Source organism: Nelumbo nucifera, chromosome 6 (genome assembly GCF_055504915.1).
Source record: "Nelumbo nucifera cultivar China Antique chromosome 6, China Antique-T2T, whole genome shotgun sequence".
In the NCBI taxonomy this organism is placed as follows: domain Eukaryota; kingdom Viridiplantae; phylum Streptophyta; class Magnoliopsida; order Proteales; family Nelumbonaceae; genus Nelumbo; species Nelumbo nucifera.
Genome location: NC_142654.1, coordinates 29889866 through 29911086, shown reverse-complemented (window position 1 = coordinate 29911086; position 21221 = coordinate 29889866). Strand labels below are relative to the sequence as shown.

At 37.4% G+C, this 21221-nt stretch overlaps 1 protein-coding gene and 1 non-coding gene across 2 annotated transcripts; both read right to left on the bottom strand.

The window, feature by feature from the left end:
- Positions 1-54: 54 nt before the first annotated feature.
- On the bottom strand, positions 55-4481 carry LOC104598470 (uncharacterized). Its single transcript, XM_010260545.3, has 4 exons — positions 3704-4481; positions 2082-2325; positions 856-949; positions 55-742 (listed from the first exon to the last, which is right to left on the bottom strand). The coding sequence occupies exons 1-4, from the start codon at positions 4135-4137 to the stop codon at positions 477-479; spliced, it is 1038 nt and encodes a 345-aa protein (XP_010258847.1). The 5' UTR covers positions 4138-4481; the 3' UTR covers positions 55-476.
- A 5562-nt stretch (positions 4482-10043) lies between these two features.
- On the bottom strand, positions 10044-10150 carry LOC148790719 (small nucleolar RNA R71). The gene has a single exon (XR_016078062.1). It is a non-coding gene; the product is annotated as a small nucleolar RNA R71 (small nucleolar RNA).
- Between the last annotated feature and the right edge of the window lie 11071 nt (positions 10151-21221).

The following is a 21221-nucleotide window of genomic DNA, read 5'->3' as shown; positions in this document are numbered from 1 at the left end:
CTTGGCAAAGACACTTGATGGCACGAAAAAGTGGTCACTTGTGACACCATGGTGTTCCCAAACAGATAACTCTCCCCATACCTCCATTCTCTTTCATTTAACGAGGGAACCATGTCATTTTATGTCTCACAAACAAGTATGACAAAATTACATCTGAAGCAAAAGTAAACAAAAATTTACACTCATCCTATTTGCACTCCTATCCATTTAGCCTAAATGATTCTAAATGCATATTACACCCAATAAGGTCAGTGCTATGGAAGGATATCAACACAAAGGCCATTAGATATTAAGCCTCACTTCCATCATAAATTCTCTTGAAAAATCCAATTAATGATAAAACATAGACTAATCATGAAACCTCTCCTCATCTTTGAGCTTTTTTTTTTTTCCGAGGAAAACTACTCTTGTTTAACAGCAATTTAACAGTAACTTGATCCATTAGTTTTTGAGGCTGTTATGTCGTCGAATGATGATCAAATCCTCTGGGATCGACTTATGACCACAATTAGGAGAACCACAACAGAGAGCAGGAGTGATGATCTCAGCCTGTCTTCAAAGAGACCCAAGATTCCTTCTGTGGTCTTCTCCCTTTCAGGAGCCTGAAATATTTCGTTCACCAGCTTTCTAATTTTTTCAATAAGTTCCATAGCTTTTGCTTTGGTGCCGTCCAATATCAACCTGAGAATGCTCCCTGCCACATTGGAACTTCCTTGGGAACTCTGCTGGCTACCATTTTCAGCTGGCATAAAACATCATAATTTTCATGCATTTGCATTTCCTCCCCTTGTACCGATATACATCATATTTGTTGAACAGAAATAAAGCAGGATAAAACACTGGATTCTTGCAAACCTGCACATAATGATTCCTTGAGCTCTCGTACCACCTCGTTGTTCAGGACAGCATCCCACACGGCTTTATCAGTAGACAATGAAATAACCATTCTCTGCATTTAATTGAAAATCCTCAAAAAGATGTGTACAACCACAAAAAACAGCACCTAACAAACCCTATTATGGATGGTAAGGTATATTTGAAGCTTCTCAACCTAAATTTGGGCAAGAAATCAGAAATATAAGGAGAAAAAAAAAGAAACACATGCAGGTATATTTGAAGCTTCTCCTTTATTTACTATTTTGTTACTTCTAAATAAAGGGAATATAAGTCAGAATTACGAAAATAATCAATGAAAGTTCACAAAAGAAGGACAACTGATTAGCATGGTCTGCTAGTCTTCAAAATTATTTCATCCAAAAACCAAAATCTCCAACAATTTGATTGAACCTATCCAAATAATAAAATTATTTCAACTTTATTAAGGATCTCAATTTGAGGAGTTGTTTGAACTTAATATTCCCTGACCACAGTTTTGCCAAATACTGACGCAGTCAAGGAAATTCAGAATTTGAAAAGTTGACAAGGCTTGCAATTTGCATTACATCTTTGATCAAAACTGCAGGTCTACACCAGAAATAAAATGAAAAAAAAAAGGAAAAATGGAAAGTATGAGAATCTTATCCCTATGTCCCTGCATGAAGTTATCCTAGCCCAAACCCAAGTATATCAGACACTATTTCTTTGTACTGCCATGGATTAGATCCTCCAAATAGATGGTGTCTGACTATATAACATATAAGGCTAAAAAAGTGAACCAAAAATCCAAGTAAATGGGAACCTATACTTTGAATAATCAGGATAGTAAAACAGCAAGTGAAACAATCTACTTCTTTGCTTACTGAATACCAGAGCATTTGTCAGTATCTCATATTACTGCATTAGCATTTGTCCAGAATATGGATATTGATATTAATGTCTATAATGCATATGTTTCTCAATGAGGCATATATTTGAATAAATGAAGCAGAATAAGTAAACAAAATCCTGCTTCTATTGAAATCTGTGGCAGACCCACAAAGTATAATTTATAATAGTTGAACAACCTAACACCCTTGCTCCTAGTCCTACAACTATACATGAACAGGACATATGGAGAAATTTGAGCAGAAGAAACAAGCAGAGCAGATTTAGAAGAAATAATCAATAATAAAAGAACAATAGCTCTAAATAATAGAGGGCACCTGCACAGATGGCTCTGTTTGAAGTAAATGAAAAGCATCATAAACTCTTTCACATTGACGAGATTGTGAAACTCTTGGATTGTAAAGGTTCAGGGCTGGTTCAATCCAGTCCTTTGGTGAACCATACAGAGAATCTCTGTGCATAAAACTGGTTGGACTCCCAATTTGATGAATCACATCCTTGTCTGAACTAGATGGAGATCTATCCTCAACAATTTGGGAACATAAAGCTGGGGCAATGATCCTACAGGAGCAAAACCATTATAATTGGCTTTTTTCATTCTCCATTTTGATGCTTGATGACTAGTTGTTGCAAATAGATGTAAAATCAAAATCCAGCAGGAGAAATTCCATAGTTAATAACGCATGAACAGTTTATAATTGAAGCAACTCTTTCTTTTATATGCATGGATATTCTAGAACTGATTACTTGTTTTATATATCAAACTTAAGAGAAACGTGGTCATTCAATTAACTTACTTGCTAACACACCCAAATTTCACAGACAGACAAGATAATTCTGGGTCCTTTACTTGCCAACCTTGGTCAAGATGATAGGCATGCAGTGGAAAGAACTGGATTTTCTCTTTCTAGTTTAATATTTATCAGCAGAAACCAACCCACATGCAGTGGTGTTTGGCAATGCAGTTGTATTTGTTCTCGTCAATTTCTGAAACTGCTGCATCAGCAAAAATCATATTTTTGGCATTTTACAATACTGTTTTGACATTATGTCTGAAAAAATAAATTAGAAATTGTTTCAAGAACCAAGAAAAAGTTGTTTCCTGAAAGAAAAACATGTTTTCCTTCAATATGTTAGATGTGCGCAAAACAATCGTCACTCTTTTTTCAATGTTCATGTGGGCTCAGATTCAGCAAACGATGTTTTCTCAAACAACCTTTAGAACTTTAGAAGATAGTTTGTTGGAATTGAATTTAAGGGGTGGGGGGGACCATTGCCAATGTCCATGGGTACATGATACACAGGAATCCATATATACCATGAGCAGAGGAAAAAAAAAGCATAACTTCCATAGTTATCATTTATTTGATGGATACACCAACAATAGAACATTACTCCTCAAATTCTAAACAAAACTGAAACCTATATTTAACCGTTTATTTGACTACAACCTATATCATAATTCTCTGATTATATTGTTTTTATCCATGTTTGTCCTTACTACATTTACAATTGGAAATGAGTGATTTGGGCACATCCCATTCTTTATACAGACGCAAACCCATCAAGGAATACATACCTCATGTTTTGACTTTTGGGATAGATAAAACAAAGAGCGGTTTCTTTGTCTTTTCAATGGGGGTGTGCCTGGTTTATTAAAAATGAGATGTGCCCTAATCAGAACTAGATTTCAAGAGATAACATCTTTATTAGACCTGTGAAATTGGCCTTAACCATAGTACTTTTACAGTTTTACTAAAGAAAGTAAAAAAGGAAAGATACCTTATCCCAAAACCAGTTACTAACAGAAAGAAAATGGGTGAACGGAAAGAAGAACAAGAAGTTTGAACATCTGAGCAAACCATACACAAACAGAGAGAAGAATCTAGAAATTTTAGATACAGGAAGAAAGAGAAGAGTAAAAGATGGGTTTGCTTACTGCTGAAGAGAAGATACAGCATCTTCGACTTCGCATTTGGAAGGAACAGATCCAAAAACGTGTCTCTCAGAAAACCCATTTGCTGTTTCTTCCTCTACTCCATCTCCATCTACAGATTCCCATTCCCACTTATCACCGTGGCAGAAAGAGTAAGAATCATGACGTAAAGGCCAAGTGGGTGTGGTAGTCGTAGAAGTATCAGAGACGGGAAGGTTTAGTGAAGAAGTCGAAGAAGAAGATGATGAAGAGCGGAGGTTAGACGTGGTGGTGGGCTTGTTGTGGGCGGCGGTTGTGGTGGTGGTGGTGGACCTGGAGAAAGCCTCCTGGACTCCACCCACACGGGCCCCAACTGCCCTTCCAACCGTCCTTAACATCCCTCCTCCTCCTCCTCCTCCTCCTCCCATCCTTCTATTGCTCCCGAACGACCTCCTCATATTCTGCTCTTACTCCTGCTAAACCTGTTTTCCTGTGTTTTGAGCTTCAAGGAGGAATAGATGATATACATACTCCATAATCCATGGGATGGTTTTGCTACTATCAATTATCTATGGTTCTATATTATCCATCATAAACAACGAGTCCTTACTTCTCTATGAATCCGAACCGTTGCAACATGGGTCCCATTACCTTTCAGAGATATCTCAAATCTGAGACACTTGAGTTGAATTCAATGGTAATGATCAATGATACTCGGAGATCTACTACGGAACCAAAATCTGCTGATATTTTTACACGATGTGACAATGGACGTGGGACTAGTTTCATACTAATGGCATAGTGCCACCTCTCCGGTCTCTTCTGAGTCTTATAAAATATCACTCATTATCTGCTACTCTTCTCAGTAATTGGTTAAGGGATGGAGACGTGGAGTTCTCCTCTCGCAACCACTGGATGGCAATAACTGCGAGAGAATCGTAAAATATAGGCTGCAGAGATAGTGGGGGTAGTTAACAAACATGCCGGAACCCACGTAGTGAAAGCTGAAGCTTGAACCTGAACGGCGGCAGCAAGTTACAATGATTTACAACTTATAATCATTCTTCAAGAAAGAAAAAAAAAAAAAAAAAGACATTAAAGTATGTATCCACTTCTACCTCTTGTTTAGTTAAATCGTCAGCCAGGAATTAACCAATCCAACATGTTTTAACTTCCATCTCCCGCACCAGTCATTTAAATTTCCTCTTCTCATTATTATACTTCCATAAATCATTTTAATCTTTAGTCAGTCACCCTATCACCACCTCTGAATCCCCTTCAATTATGAGTTTCTTGATGTTCAATTCTTTAACTTTTCGGGCTCTTTCTCATAACTGCAAATATCTCAGCTCTAAGGGAGTCACTCACTCCAATAGGCCTGAGAACATAATAGAGATGATCCCATTTTCGTCCCTAAAAAACACCTCAAATCCCCGATTGCCCCGGATTTCCCTTACTGCATCCATCAACGTTTAATTTCAAGAATCCTCTAGGTGGGGGAGTCCAAACCACTTTCATTACTGACTTGGTCTGTGTGCAATTTGCAATTTCACCCCACTTCCTCAACATGTCATCCACAGTGTAATCTGTGAATAGTTTCAAATATTTCAGCCACTGTACTGTCCTAATATGTATGATAGCCTTCAGATCTGCTGCTCCTCTTTGGATTTCTGAGAATATCCTAGAGTTTCTTTCTTCCTACAATGTCCAACATATTGCAACCCTTAGTCCTCTTCACATTGTCCTTCCCCTTTTTATCTGCCACCTGAAAAAGGAAGAGGAGAAAAAGCCCTGCAAGTCTGATGGGGGATTCCAGCTGCATCCAAATAAGGAGAAAACTCAATCCCAAATTGACCTCGCGAAGTGGCAAAACACTAGTAGGTGAAAACCAGTCTCCCTATCCGCTCTTCCTTCCTTTATCCACGCACGAGGATAAAGGAGACGACACATAAGAAAAAGCGATGCAATGATGTGGCAATGGTGCCACATTAGAAAAGTGTGATATGAAAAAACGTAAAATTTAATGTTTTATTAAAAAATAATCATGCCAATGGTGCAATGATGTCGCATCAATGTGGCATAAGATACCAAAATACCAATGTTGAAAACGGTTCTATATTGGTACTAGATAAAACCCATGCTATTTTCCAAAAAATCACCCAATGTGGTAACACTACTTTCAAACAAAAAATAAACACTGTTTTCTAAGGCAGTGTTTGGCATCGATGTCGTTTTTTGAGAAAACAACACCACGTAGGTGCCACATTAGAAAAAGCAGTGCTTCAGAAAATAACCACTTATTTGGTATCGTTTTTCCAAAAAAATGTTGCTTTAGATCACGCCTTGGAAATTAGGAAAGTGTGGTATGAAGCAACGCCAAATTTGATGTTTTCTTAGAAACAGCTTGTTGCCGCAAGCGGTGTAATGATGTGGCATCATCTTGGACATTGGATAATATGACCAATGCTGAAAACGATTCTACAGCACCGGTACCAAACAAAACCAGTGTTGTTTTCCTAGATAATGACCTATGTGGCAGCACGGCTTCCAAACAAAAAAAAAAAATGGTGCTTACAGCTCGACGTTTGATAACTCTGCATTTTGATGCCTTAAAGGCATCAATTCAAGGGTATTTTCGATCTTATAGTAGTCAAATTGTGTCATTTTCCCAGTTAATTTCAACATTGTGACCTCTAAGGGTACCTATGCAAATTCTATGCAAAACTGGGAAGTTTTCATGGCTAAAGTGCAGATTTTGGGAAACTAGTGCGAAGTCCAACTGAGAGAGGGGGTGTTTTTGTGAAAAATTGAAAGTATGAGGGCGCCTCCTAGTTGCTAAACCCAGTTTGGCGCCCCTCCTACTATATTAGCATGCTCCCCATGTTTTAGCAAACCCAATGACGCCTTTTAACCCATTCTTTTCACTCTTAGCAAATCCTAGCCGCCCCTAGCTGATTAATCTCCACCCTCCACTCCTTCTAATCTCTACCATCCATTCTAGGGCACTCTCTTTTTAGCATTCTAACCCTAAGAGCCACCTAACTTCTAATCTTCACCATTCAACATTTAGCCATTAAATCTCAGCCTTACATAATATTGGGTGCCTTCTTATTTTCTTCTCAGCCTTAGGATCACCCTAGAACCATTCGAACCCTTCATTCTAAACCCTAGGGCACCCATATTTTTGCTAAAATCTAGCTACCGCCCCCTCTTTCTCTCTAATTCTAGTTATATCCACCATTCTCTATAAAAAGGACCCAAGGGGCCCTGGAGAAGGGGTTGGTCAATTCACCCAGTTAACAAGGCTAAGGTTTCTTGAGGAGTTCAAGGGTTGTAGAAGGGGAGAGCGCCCAGATCTTGTCAGGAGGGGTTTTTGCAAGCTGTTCAACTAATCTGTAACTACCGCCACTAGATCTGATCAATCATTATTATCTTTTCTTTATTTTATTTTCTGTTATTTTTATTTCTGCAATCTTTTAGATTTAATTCTTGATCGTTTTTTTGTTTTGCAGATCTAAATTCGTTCGGTTCAAGGCTAAGGTGTCTCAAGGGGTTCGAGGGTTGTAGAAAGGATAGACGCCCGATTCTTCTCAGGAGGGGTTTCTGCAAGCTGTCTGGCCGATCTGCAACTACCGCCACCGGATCTGGATTCTGGATGGTTTTTTTATTTATTTCTTTTATTTCCTTTGTTGATTCCCATACTTTATTAAATTCTGATTTTTATTTATTGTTTTGTTTAAATTCGAAACATTTAATTTCAACAATAATAGATTCTATTTTCTTATTTTTTGCAATTCTCGATTGTATTCTCTTATCCGAATCTAAGTATATATTAATTTTTCACTTGCTTCCCTGTGGATACGACCCGTTCTCACCCATTTACTACATTAGTAGTTGTTTGAGAAACGGTAAAATTATAAATGTTTAAACTGGTGTTCCGGAGTGTTTAACGACGCGCTTCCAGACACACTAAGTTTTTGGCGCCGTTGCCGGGGAAGCACGGAGAAAAAAATTTGTTTACTTTTTCCTTATCTCTTTCATTATTCTTTCTTTTTCGTTTTATTATTTGATCTATTATCTCAATTTAATTCTTGTTTCTCTTTGATTCTATAGGACGGAATAGCGAAAGGTGGGGTACTAGTGCGTTACGGAACTGCAAGACAGAAGAGAAGAGAAGAGAAATTGGATTGCGTTTCAGGTGTAGTCATTCCATTTTATTTTTAATTTTCTTATTTTTATTTTTGAACTCCTTTTTTTGGTAGAATAGTGATTTTCAAATTTTTTTATTAATTTTTTTAGATCTGATTCATTATCTTAGTATTATTTTGGTTCCATTTTGTTTCTAGATCTATTCTTCTTTCTTTATTTTAATTTCTTGTTTGATTTTTTTTCTTTATTAGGTTTGTATTTTTCTTTTATTTCAGATTAAAAAATATAAAAAAAAATTTACTTCATTTTATTTTATTTCTTGCAGCAAAATTTTCTTTTGTTTTATTTTATTTTCGGTTTAATTTTTTTAGATTCGTTTTTTCTTTTTTATTTCAGATAAAAAACAATAAAAACCAAAAAAAGAAAAAAATCATTTGTTTTATTATATTTATTTTTTGCAGCGTATTTTTCTTTTCGTATTAATTTTTAGATTTGTGCTTTTCTTTTATTAAAAAAACGAAAAAAAATATAAATAAAAAATTTCAGCATTTTTTTCTTTTGTTTATTTTATTTTTGGTTTTCTTTTTTTAGATTTGTATTCTTTTTCTTTTATTTTATCTATTTCTTGCATAATTTCTAAATAGGAAATTGTTGAAATTTTCAAAATTTAGTTTAAATTTCAAATCTGAATTTAAATTTAAATTTAAATTTTAATTCAAATCTGACTTTGAATTTCAAATTTTGAAATTTAAATTTTAAATTTTTGAATTTAAAAAATTTAAAAGAAAAAAATAAAAAAAAGTTTAAAATTAAAAAACATTCAAATTTAAATCTCAAAATCTGAATTTGAATTTAAACTTTCAAAAATTTAAATTTTGAATTAAAATATATATATATATATATATAATTCGAAAAAAATGAATATATCTCTTGCATTTTCATTCCATTATTTAGGGTTTGATATTCTAGAGCACACATCATATAGGTTTATTTAATTGCTAAATTATCATTGCTATTTGTGAATGTGTTAGGTTTTATTTTTATTATTTTAATTGTTCCTTTTGCTTAATTAGCTTGCTTTATTATTTTATGTTATATTGGTGAATTGCATTTTAGAAGTAATTGTTCATGCATTGTAATTAGTTGCATTCATTTTGTTTGATTGTTTTTGTTTCGTTAATCCATTTAAGGCCATCCAACTTAAATAAGATAAGGTGGGGATTTCATCACCCTTCCTTGGCCCAAAAATCACCACCCTTTACGTGCGTTTCACCCTAACCCTAATTTAAAATTTGGATAGCAAGATCCTTTAGGGAAGCCTCACATTTGGTTCAAAGGTGTGTTGAATTTTAAGAAAGCTTGAAATTATTTTCCATAACCGGGGGTTGGTGTCTAAGGAAAGAGGTTAAACGGCTAAGCCTAAGCGGGTTTGTGGTTAATTAATTAGATCCTTGCGAGGGCAAGGGGAGCCTCCCACATCCCCACCTCTTACCTGGCTAACCAAAGGAAGTGGTGTAATTCTAAGTGAACCTAAAAGGATTCACATTGGTTGAACCACTAGTTTAGGAAACCCTAGGTCAGCCCCTAGGTCGTATGGTTGATTTGTTGCCTTATAAAAAAACAGAAAAAAAAAGAAGAATAAAAATTCCAACTTGAATTTAGAATTTTAGGAATTTAAATTTCAAAGGCTGAGTTTGAATTTAAATTTAAAAAAAAGAGAGAGTTTCAAAAGTTGAGTTTAAATTTCAGAGGTTGGAAGGAGATCTCTAAGGAGAGAAACTGTAGAACCTACACCTAAAATAGAGAGATACCTCCATCATCAACACCGAAATCAAATGGCCGGAATCAATGATGCCCAACCTAGAAAGTTGTAGGAATACTTCACTCCAACATAATAAACCCTTCATCCTGCATCCAGTTACCTGATACTCAGGCCTTACAGTATGAAATTAAGTCAAGTACAATCCAGATGCTCCCATCCTTCTATGGGAACCCAAGTGAGGACCCATACAAGCACATAGATGAGTTCTTGGAAATATGTTCAACTGTAAGGATTTATAATTTCAATGATGATGCCCTTAGATTGACTCTTTTCCCCTTCTCCTTGAAGGATAAGGCCAAGCATTGGTTAGGGACTATAGGGGGATCCATTATGACTTGGGTAGAAATGCAACAAGAATTCATTAGGAAGTTCTATCCTATAGGCAGAACCAATACTATGAGGAGAGCTATCACGGGATTCACCCAAACACCGGGTGAACAAATTCATGAGGCTTGGGAGAGGATGAAAGAGTTAATGAGAAAATGTCCACACCATGGCTTGTCCCAGTGACAAATTGTCCAAGCCTTCTATGAAAGCCTGACAGATCAATACAGGCAGATGGTAGATGCATCGTGTGGGGGGGCATTTATGAGCAAGAGCGAGGATGAAGCTTATAATCTTTTCGAAACCCTGAGTGAGGATTCTATCAATAATGTGTCGTTGTATTCCTATGAAAGGTCGGTGGAACCTTTAAAGAGGGCAGGGCTCTATGAGGTCAGATATAATATAGAGCCTGAGGCGATAATGGACTTAAATGCCATTTCTAGAAAGTTGGATAGGGTAGACCTTCTAGCCCAGAAAATCGACCAGTTTTTCACTCTTAACCAGCAATCGGGCCCATCTACCTCCTATCCCGAAGTATGTTCCATTTGTGCCAGCCCGGCCCACCAGGTTGATGACTGTCCTACTGCAGCCTAGTTTTTGCCTTTTATCCAAGAACAAGTTCAGGTGGCCCAGAATTTCTCAAGGCCCAATAATGATCTATATTCTAATACTTATAACCCTGGGTGGAGAAACCATCCTAACTTTTCTTGGAGGACACATCAACCCAGTGTACAGTCCCATCAACATCCGTCCAACTCCATGGCTCAACAGTTTCAGAGGCCAGTAGAACAAAACCAGTTCTAGCAGGTGTACCCTAGGAGTCAACCGGCCCAACCATATCAGGGCTACCCACAACTCCCTCAATCCCGATCAGTAGACGATCAATTTATGTAGCTGCAACAGTTGATCCTAAATCAACAACAGCCCATTGCTAGGTTAGAAAGCCAAATAGGACAGCTAGCTGAAGCTAATGCAAGGAGGGCAGTGGGGCAACTATCGAGTCAACCGGTTGCAAACCCTAGGAATCAGCCACCGGGCTTTTCTTAGCAAATTCAACCACCTCCTTGGAACCCCCAATTTGAAAATGCTAAAGCTACAACAACTTTAAGGAGTGGGAGAATTTTGGAAAACCCATATGAGAAAGAAAGTAAAGAAGAAGAAAAGGAGTCAGAAAACCCTAAGTGGGGGGGGGAGAAGAAGAAAGGGAAAACTTAGAAAAAGAGCCTAAAGTAAACCAATCTATAGTCCCCTTTCCTACCACACTCACAGTCGGGCCGTCATGGAAAAAGAAAGAGATTCGCAATGAGGAGATCAGGGAACTTTTCAAACAAGTATACATTAACATCCCACTCCTCGATGCGATTCAACATGTCTCAGCTTATGCAAAGTTTCGATGCGATTCATATGCTCTCAGCAGATGTGAGTGCGGTCCTCCTGAACCAACTTCCTCGGAAAATGAAAGACCAGGGTGCTCCTCTTATTCGTTGTATAATTTCTGGAATCACCTTTAATAGGGCCCTATTAGATCTAGGGGCTAGTGTGAACCTGCTTCCGTCCATTCTTTATGAAAGGTTCAGGGTCGGCGAATTGAAACCTACCCCAGTAATTCTGCAACTCGCTGATCGGTCAGTTAAGACTCCTTGAGGTGTCATCGAGGATGTCATAGTCAGGATAGAAAACTATTATTTCCCTATAGATTTTGTTGTCTTAGACATGACCCCAACCGAATAACTGAACCACAACCTGGTAATTTTAGGATGATCGTTTTTAGCAACGGCTAATGCAAATATCAATTGTAAATTGGGAAATTGACATCTTATTTGGGGAGCAGAAAGTCCAATTGAATGTTTTTAATGTCTCTAAGCATCCAAACCTAGGGAAACATGAAGGTAGTGTGGACATAGTGGACAATCTCATGAATGACCTCCGTACCCCTTGGTTAGCCCGATCCGGTCCTGGTTGGTATGAAAACGAAAGTGAGTATGAGAATTTGGATGAGAGAGATGAATAGTTGCATCTGGCTGAAGACGTTAAACTTAGCGCTGGTTGGGAGGCAACCCAACGTAATTTTTTTAGTTAATTTTAGGATTAGAGTTTTTTTTATTCAAGACTAGGTGGCATACCTTGACCCCTCAGGAAAACCCTACTCATTGTTCCCTTTGGCCCAAATCTTCTTTGCATCATTCTATTCATGCCATTGGGGACAATGACATTTAAGTTGGGGGTAAGGAAAGAGAGAGAAAAATTGAGAAGCTAAGCCTTTAAATATGCAGAAATGAAATTTCACTGAAAAATTTAAAAAATTTTTCCATTAAAAGAGATTCCCAAACAGAAAAGTTGAGGAAACGGATAAAAGAATATTGGATTTTGTAGAAATTGATTGCAAGTGATAGGAGTCAAAATTTGTTTTATTTAAATATTTTCGAAACCGTTTAGAAATTGGAACATACTCCCAAGTTTGCCCCTGCCAAGGTAAAAAGAGAAAGATGGAGAAAGTACACAAAAATTCTTCAAGTTGTTAGAAATAGTGGACTACCCTAAACATTTCTAAAAAAAAGGAATAAAAAGTCAATGGATACCCTAGACTTAGTAACTGGGTCTCTTTACCTAAGTCAAGTGTTGAGATTCGCGTCAAACGGGAAAGGGAATGCCAAAGACAATCACCTAACACTTAGTAATCGGGTCTCTTCACCTAAGGCAAGTGTCGAGATTCACGTCAAACGGTGGAAGGTAACAATAGAAATAAGTGTGCAAATCAAGTTCAGGGGTAGAAATCCACAGTAAAAAACGATAAGAAGAATACTTGTTTGATTTTAAAATCAATCTCATCTTATCAAGACAGTCTGCAAATGGAAGGGTATATAAGATTTTTAAGCCAAGTTTCTATAATATTCAAAGTAAGACAGTTTTACCCCTTAAGCCCAATACCGATCTATACAGAGTTTGAGAATTTTGGAATAAGGATGCTTGACTAATTCTGCTAGGGATGACCTTGAGATGGGAATGACCTACGCTCAGTGTAATTTTAAGGTTGCATTGCTAAGGGATTAGCAATGATTAAGTTGGGGGTGTGATAACTCTGCATTTGGATGCCTTAAGGGCATCAATTCAGGGGTATTTTCGACCCCAGAGTAATCAAATTGTGTCATTTTTCCTAGTTAATTTCAATGTTGACCTTTAAGGAACCTTGTGCAAATTATGTGCAAAATTGGGAAGTTTTCATGGTTGAAATGCAGATTTTGGGAAGTTGGTGTGAAGTCCAGTTGAGAGAGGGGGTGTTTTTGTGAAAAACTGAAAGCAGGAGGGTGCCTCCTATCTGCTAAACCCAGTTTGGTGCCCCTCCTACTGTATTAGTATGCTCCCCACGTTTTAACAAACCCTAGGGCGCCTTTTAACCCATTCTTTTCACTCTTAGCAAACCCTAGCCGCTCCTAGTTGATTAATCTCCACCATCCATTATAGGGCACTCTCTTTTTAGCATTCTAACCCTAGGAGCCACCTAACTTCTAATCTTCACCATTCATCCTTTAGCCATTAAATCTCAGCCTTACATAATATTGGATGCCTTCTCCTTTTTTCTCAGCCTTAGGATCACCCTGGAACCATCCTAACCCTTCATTCTAAACTCTAGGGCACCCATATTTTTGCTAAAACCCAGCTGTCACCCCCCTGTTTCTCTCTAATTCCAGTTATATCCACCATTTTCTATAAAAAGGACCATAGGGGCCTTAGAGAAGGGGTTGGTCAATTCACCTAGTTAACAAGGCTAAGGTTTCTTGAGGAGTTCAAGGATTGTAGAAGGGGAGGACGCCTAGATCTTGTCAGGAGGAGTTCCTGCAAGTTGTTCGACCAATCTGCAACTACCGCCACTGGATCTGATCAACCATTCTTTTTTTTTCTGTTATTTTTATTTCTGCAATCTTTTAGATTTAATTCTTGTTTGTTTTTCTATTTTGAGGGGTTTGAGGGTTGTAAAAAGGATAGATGTCCAATTCTTGTCAGGAGGGGTTTCTGCAAGTTGATTCGCATACTTTATTAAATTCTGATTTTTATATATTGTCTTGTTTAAATTTGAAACATTTAATTTCAGCAATAATAGATTCTATTTTCTTATTTTCTGCAATTCTCGATTGTATTCTCTTGTCCGGATCTAAGTATATATTAATTTTTCATTTGCTTCCCTGTGGATACGACCCGTTTTCACCCATTTACTACATTAATAGTTGTTTGAGAAACGGTAAAAAATTATAAATGTTTAAACTGGTGTTTCGGGGTGTTTAATTCTTGTTTGTTTTTCTATTTTGAGGGGTTTGAGGGTTGTAAAAAGGATAGATGTCCAATTCTTGTCAGGAGGGGTTTCTGCAAGTTGATTCGCATACTTTATTAAATTCTGATTTTTATATATTGTCTTGTTTAAATTTGAAACATTTAATTTCAGCAATAATAGATTCTATTTTCTTATTTTCCGCAATTCTCGATTGTATTCTCTTGTCCGGATCTAAGTATATATTAATTTTTCATTTGCTTCCCTGTGGATACGACCCGTTTTCACCCATTTACTACATTAATAGTTGTTTGAGAAACGGTAAAAAATTATAAATGTTTAAACTGGTGTTTCGGGGTGTTTAACGACGCGCTTTTGGACACACCAACGTTCTCAGCATCGTTTTTATGAGAAAACAGAGGTGTGTTCCCAGCACTGATGCCAAACACCTACTAAAATGGTGCTATGTTCCTAGCATTAATGCCAAACACCTACTTTGTTGTTGGGAACAGTTCGGATCTCCTACCCAAAATAAACCTATCCACACCTCACAACACTATACATCAATGCTCTACTAGGGGCACCTTACAACGCCCCACAACACATTACAACCGTGTACTAGGAACACCTCCCAATGATGTCTCATCATCTTTCATACTTGTCGTCGGAAGATATTCCCAATACACAGTTGGGATATGTTGTGGAACGTAGTGAGGTGCTTATGTGAACTCATGCATTTGCATGTTACTATTCATGGGGAGATTTTCTGAATGTATAGTTGTAATGTCATATGTGTATGACTCTTGTGAGTAGGAGATCTGAATTGGGTTGGGAAGGGTTGAGATTTGAGAATTGAAACGATTTGATTTGAATAGTTTTGTTGGAATACTCACATTGTAATTTTATTTGCGACAAGATCCTTAAACTTTTACATTGTGACAAAGACCCATTACCGTTAAAAGGTTTCAAAATCCTCTTTATAATTTAAGGAACATAAAATGAAAATTTTAAAATGATGAAAATGGACAGTCATTCCCCCTTGTGTTGTTGTTCATTTTCTTATTTTTCCTAAATCCTAACCCACACAAACATACAAATATACTGTTGGAGAACTATTTGATGAGAATCCTGACAAATTTTGAACCATATATTAATATATTATGATAATCTACACATTAAATTACTCAATTTGATCAATAAAGATAATATAAGTTTTAAACTATATATTATCATTGTTGAAAATCAAAGTTTAGTAAAGAAAGAATAAGTTCCATGGGTAGACCCTGAAACCTACCCCTATAGGGTAGGTTCCAGGTTCTGGCATGGAACCGAATTGAACCAACCCATGCTCACCCCTACTAAAAACACTTTCAAGTCAATCCAACACTGTTACAATCAACCCTTTCTACCATTCCTTCACATGTTATGCAAATATTTTGTTTGCCATCCAACACTTGTCATGAGATGGAAAATTACCAAGGTATTTTTTGTGGGGTTTATTTAGAATGGTAGAAGGCCCCATCTAGTGGAATGGGATAAGGCTACTCTACCTAGAGCTAATGGAGGGCTTTGTGTTGATTTTTTTTTTATCAATAATAGTGAATTATATTAAGATTATGAAAATTACAAAGCAAGGGAGATAAACAATCTTAACTCTCGAGTGCACCAGTGAACACCAAAAGTAAAGCAATTACAACATAGCCCAAAAAATAGAGTTTTTTTCACCCCTTGCCTAGGTAGACCATCTGCCAATGAGTTTGCACTTCTCTTTACCTATGTGCATTGAACTTCAATGTCTTTAGTCAGCCACTTAAATTTTCTCTTTTCATTGTTGTAATTCCAGAGCCTAGAGTTATCCTCTTTTAGCCAGTTCACCACAACTTCAAAATCTCCTTCTATGATCAACTTATTAATATGCATGTCCTTGACCCTTTATACCCCTTCAAGAGTTGCTAGTATCTGAGCCCTCAAGGAATCTCCTGCCCCTATTGGACCAGAAAATATGGCTAACAGATTCACTTTTTCATCTTTTATTGGTCCCCCTATTCCGGATGGCCCTGGATTACCCATACTATTGCCATCAAAATTTAGTTTAGTAAAACTTGAGGTGGAGGAATCTAGCAAGAGCTTGAGGCTTTCTTAGCTGAAGCTAATTCTACGATCTCCTTCCAGTTTCTTAGCAACTCATCAACTAAGAATTCTGCAAACAGGGCCAAAGTTTTCAAACAATGTATCACCCTAATATGGATGACCTCCAAAATTACTTCTAAGCTTCTCCCCATTTTTGAAAAAAAATGTGAATTTCTCTCCCCCCAAGCAGTCTAACAAACTGCAACCCTAATACATCTCCACATAATCTTAGCCCTTTTTGTTGGTCAATTAGGCATGGAAGTGAATAAGCTTTGCACATTCGAGGGGGGTCCACCTGCACCCTAACAAAGAAGTAAACCATTCCCAAATGATTTTAGTAAATTGACAGGAAATTAGTAAATGATATCCAAACTCACCATCAGCTTTACAGAGGGCACACTTGTGGGGAGACAAATAGCTATTGGGTATTTTTCTTTGAAGTAAATCTCCTGCTTTAATTCTTTGGAGGTATAGGATGACACCGCACCTCTTTAACAGGGAAGGACAATCCAACAGAAGAAGGTTGTATTAGGGCTTTAAAGAAAGAAGCACAGGTGAAAGAACCTGAGGGAGTCGGTGTCCAAATTCTATTGTTTGCCTTTGTTGGCTCTAGGAAGACTCCTTCAAGAATGGATAACAAGGATAAAATATAGTCTAATTCTATGTCCCTGATTTCTCTTCTCAAACCCAAGTTCCAACTGAACCCAGAAGCTGAGTTAGAAGGTACAAGGAAGGATGAAACCGGTTCATTTTTAAGTGTGGAGAGAGCAAAAAGACTTAGGAATTGTCCTTTTAAAGAAGAATCCCCAACCCAAACATGTTCCAAAATATTAATGAGGTTGCTTGAGTACAAGTTATATCTGATCCATGGAGAGAACAAGGGAAAAATAGCTTGAATATCTTTTCAGGGAGATGCTCTTGTAGTCCTTGCCAGAATCCCATTGTTTGCAACCCCATGAATACTACCCACTATCTTCACCCAAAGTTTTTATTTCTCTAATGAGAATCTCCACAGTGCCAAGTTCCTATTCCTTATGTTCCCAATACCCAAACCTCCTTCCCTCTTACTCCTATACACCACCTCCCACCTTACCCTATGGTCCTTATTCTCCTCTCCCAGATTCCAGAGAAAGTCTTATTAGTTTCTCTAATCTGCTAGTCACCCTAACCAGAATCTTAAAGACTGACAAAAAGTAGATAGGAAGGTTAGCTAATGTAAACCTGATTAGAGCGATTTTCCCTCCAAGTGATAAATAATTATTCTTCTAAGTTGCAAGTCTCTTTTTAAACCTTTCCACAACCAAAACCCAAAACTCACCTTTTTGAGGATTATCTCCCAATGGCAAACCAAGGTAATTTAAGAGCCAATTAGATATTGCACACTCCAAAATGTCTGTAAACTCAGACACCTCCCCCTCCCCCATATTAACTCCAACTATACAAGTCTTTTCAAAATTCACTTTAAGGGTTGACATTTGTTCAAAGAGTTGTATAGTGAACTTCAGTTTTTGATCCTATTGATATCCTCTTCTTCACAAAAAAGTATTGTGTCATCTGCAAATTGCAAGTGTGTGAGTGCTACATTCTTTCTTTCAACTTTCCAACCTCTTATTAAATCCCTATAATCTGCTCTTGGTGTTGAAAATTTCAATACCACTAACCTGGCATTCCTCACTAAGCTTGCTTAGAACCCTGTCATGAACCAGAATGAGATATGGGTTAAAGACCGAATGGGTAAATATAAGAGGTGCCAATATTCTTGATCCCATTAAGGATCATCAAAGGCAAAACTAAAGGTTTCAATGTGCTAAGAGAAGGTTTAATTAAAGCCATTAGTAATGGGGAAAGAAGATATTGATCTTTGGAGAGATCACTGGCGTGATAGATGTGCTTTAAAAGATATTAGGCTTCCTGGGACCCTTCCTATTATTAAGCTAGAAAGAGTCAAGGACATCATCTCTAATGGTGGAGATTGGGATCTAGCCATGATTTTAGTCCATTACTCCTTAGCAGGTTAAAGACAAGACCACTGCTAATCCTATTTTTGCAAGGAAATGAGGAATCATAGACAAGATCGTTGGATTTGTTCAGATACTAAATATGGTAAGGTGTCTTCCAAGTCTGTTTATAGATTCCTAAGTAAAATGTGAACTGCCCCTTCTTCCCATACGTAGTCTTAAACTCGTTCGGTCTTCTCCTTGACAACCTAGGATGAAATGCTTCCTATGGCTTCTTTACCTTGGCAAACTTTGGGTCGTGTTAAATTTATCACACAAAGGTTTTAATATCCCCAAAGAATGTACCTTATGCATTTCCAGTTATGAAACTTTGGATCATTTATTTAGGAATTGTGACTAAGAAGAGTGCGGAGTGAGGTTCCTACAGCCTTTTTGCTGAACAATAATACTACTCTCAATTTAAATGATTGGATTAAAACCAACTTACGTCAGCTTAAGGATGCATATCTTGCCCTGCTTTGCTACTTAAACTGGTTGATTGGGAATTTTTGGAACAAAAAGATTTTTAACAATAGTTCTAATCCGAGACAGATTATTGTTTCTAGCTTAATCTTATGTTCGAGGTTTTTAAAACCGAACCTGATAATGAACCGTTCAGGAGTCCGATTCCTAGGTCTAATGGTCCGATCGTTCGAATCGAACAAATGGCCTGTTTTGACAAAAAAAATTAAAAATAAAAAATAGTCAAAACTGTTGGACGGTTTAAATGGTTCGAATGGTTCAACTGTCCGGGTCAACAATTTGCTGAACAAATCAACGATTTTTGGTCAAAAGATGGTTCTAGGGTAAAACAGAATTGGTCAGGTGACCGGTTCCTGATTTTTCCGATCCGGTCCAGTTTTGAAAACCATGCTTATATTGATAATCTTGACTAATATTACGATAAAGAACAGAGTTTTATAAACAGGATTTGGAAAGAAATCAGATGGATGGATACCATCAGAACAGCATTAGGTTAAGCTTAACACAGATGGAGCAGCTAAAAGTAGTAAAGGAGAGGCTGTTATTACTTGTTTAGATGTTATGCAGGCCCACTAGGGCAGATGGGGGTGGCTTCATAGCCTTCATTTCTTACATCGGACCAGCTACCAATGATGTGGCAGAATTTTGGGCCATTAAGAAGGGTCTTACTCTTGCTTAGAACTTGGGCTACAAGAATATCATTTTAGAATCAGATTCTCTCTCAACTCTCCATTATGCACAACCCTAGTGGTAGTTGGATTGAAACCAAGTATCCATTACAACCAGCCGAAGAACCCACCAAAAGTTGGTTTTAGTTTTGTCTTCCCATCACCTTCCACCCAAAAAATAAAAGTTCTTTGGAGGAAAGTTATTTTGCCAATACCTAAGTTTCTTTAACTTTTTTTCTTCTTCACGGGGCTACGCAACAGGGGTAGCCCGGCCCCATACTCATAAGTCATAATTCTAGCTCTCCCAGCTCTGGTGGCAGCAGGGTTTGATCCCAGGTCTCTGCTACAAATTCGCCATACACGGTTGCAAATGGTTGAGTATGATGTAAACAATGTCTTGTGACACTGAATCCAATCTCAGCGGAAGAACCTATCAACTGAGCCAACATCATTTGGTATTTGACACGGTTTTCTGCCATAACTGTTCATCTCCCCATTTTCAACCCCATGGCATAACCTGAAATAAACCCTTCCTAGGCCTTAACAAGTTCCCAGCAGAAGAGAGAAATTGATTCCAATGGCTATGCAAGTCCTGACTTGGATGCAACGAATCGAATTATTGGTAGGAGCTCTCTGTGAGACGCAAATCTAAATCTGGATGCAACAAGTAACATCACTATGGCATAATTACCATCAGCCTAGAGCCTCTAAAGAAACCAAGGCATACCACATGACACAAGCAAATCCAACACTATACACACAAAGCAGGACACCCACTGATCAGACGAGAGAGGATCGGCTACCCACAGGCCACACCTAAATTGTGATTAATGGGATAATACGTGAAACCTGAGATGTGCGGCTATTCCCTGTGGATAGGGTGTCGATAGTGTCTAGTGATAGTGAGTAGCAGAACCGAGCTCCCGCCCAAAACCTGAGTTAAATACTCAACGATCAAGTCAAGCTCTAGGTGTAATCGATAAACCTGAACCAACAGTAACGCCAACATATTACTGCATGAACAAATCCCTTTTCTTCCAAAAATTGCCCCTATCATAAGAAAGGCTTTGAGCCACCGAAAAATCAGCAAAATTTGTATATGCAAGTAGACTATATATCTGCAAGGCTTCAACCATTAATCACCTCCTACCGTCGGAGAGTCAAAGCCACATATCATGTAGAATCAGTAACAAAGGAGCCACATATCATGATTTCTAGTAACATAGAATCATGTAACTAGAAATCTATATTATCATCAGGATGAAAAAAAATGTTCCACTTTACTCAAAGAATAACAAATCTTTATCAAGTGACCAAAGAAAGAAATTGACCAACAGCTCCCTAAATGAAAGAGGACGACTGCGAATAAGTTTTCCCAACTAGAAGATTCAACTGCCTACATTTGGATACATGTACTGAAAAGAAATGATCAAGAAACATACAATTGTTTCTGGTTTTCTTTGAATTTTTAAACTAACAGGAACTAGAAAGACCAATATCATGGCAATCATTTATCAGTAGCAAATCCAGTTAAATTAGGTTTACTAGTTTGTGATCGTCCAACAAAGTTACCTTGAGTTCTGTATAGGAAATCATCACAAGCATTCAAGAAAGAAAGAAAAGAGCCTAAACATGTGAAATCTATTTGTACCGAGCTTTAATGTGGACCAATGGAATGACGGTTTACATAATAGGAGCAAAACTA

What these genes read in the sequence shown, in the direction of transcription:
- LOC104598470 (XM_010260545.3), bottom strand. Translation starts at nt 4,137, where the DNA reads ATGAGGAGGTCGTTCGGGAGCAATAGAAGGATGGGAGGAGGAGGAGGA. An exon ending in GCTGTATCTTCTCTTCAGCA is followed by an intron (nt 2,326 to 3,703) that starts GTAAGCAAACCC and finishes TTGCTCCTGTAG; the next exon opens with GATCATTGCCCCAGCTTTAT. An exon ending in CAAGGAATCATTATGTGCAG is followed by an intron (nt 743 to 855) that starts GTTTGCAAGAAT and finishes GTTTTATGCCAG; the next exon opens with CTGAAAATGGTAGCCAGCAG.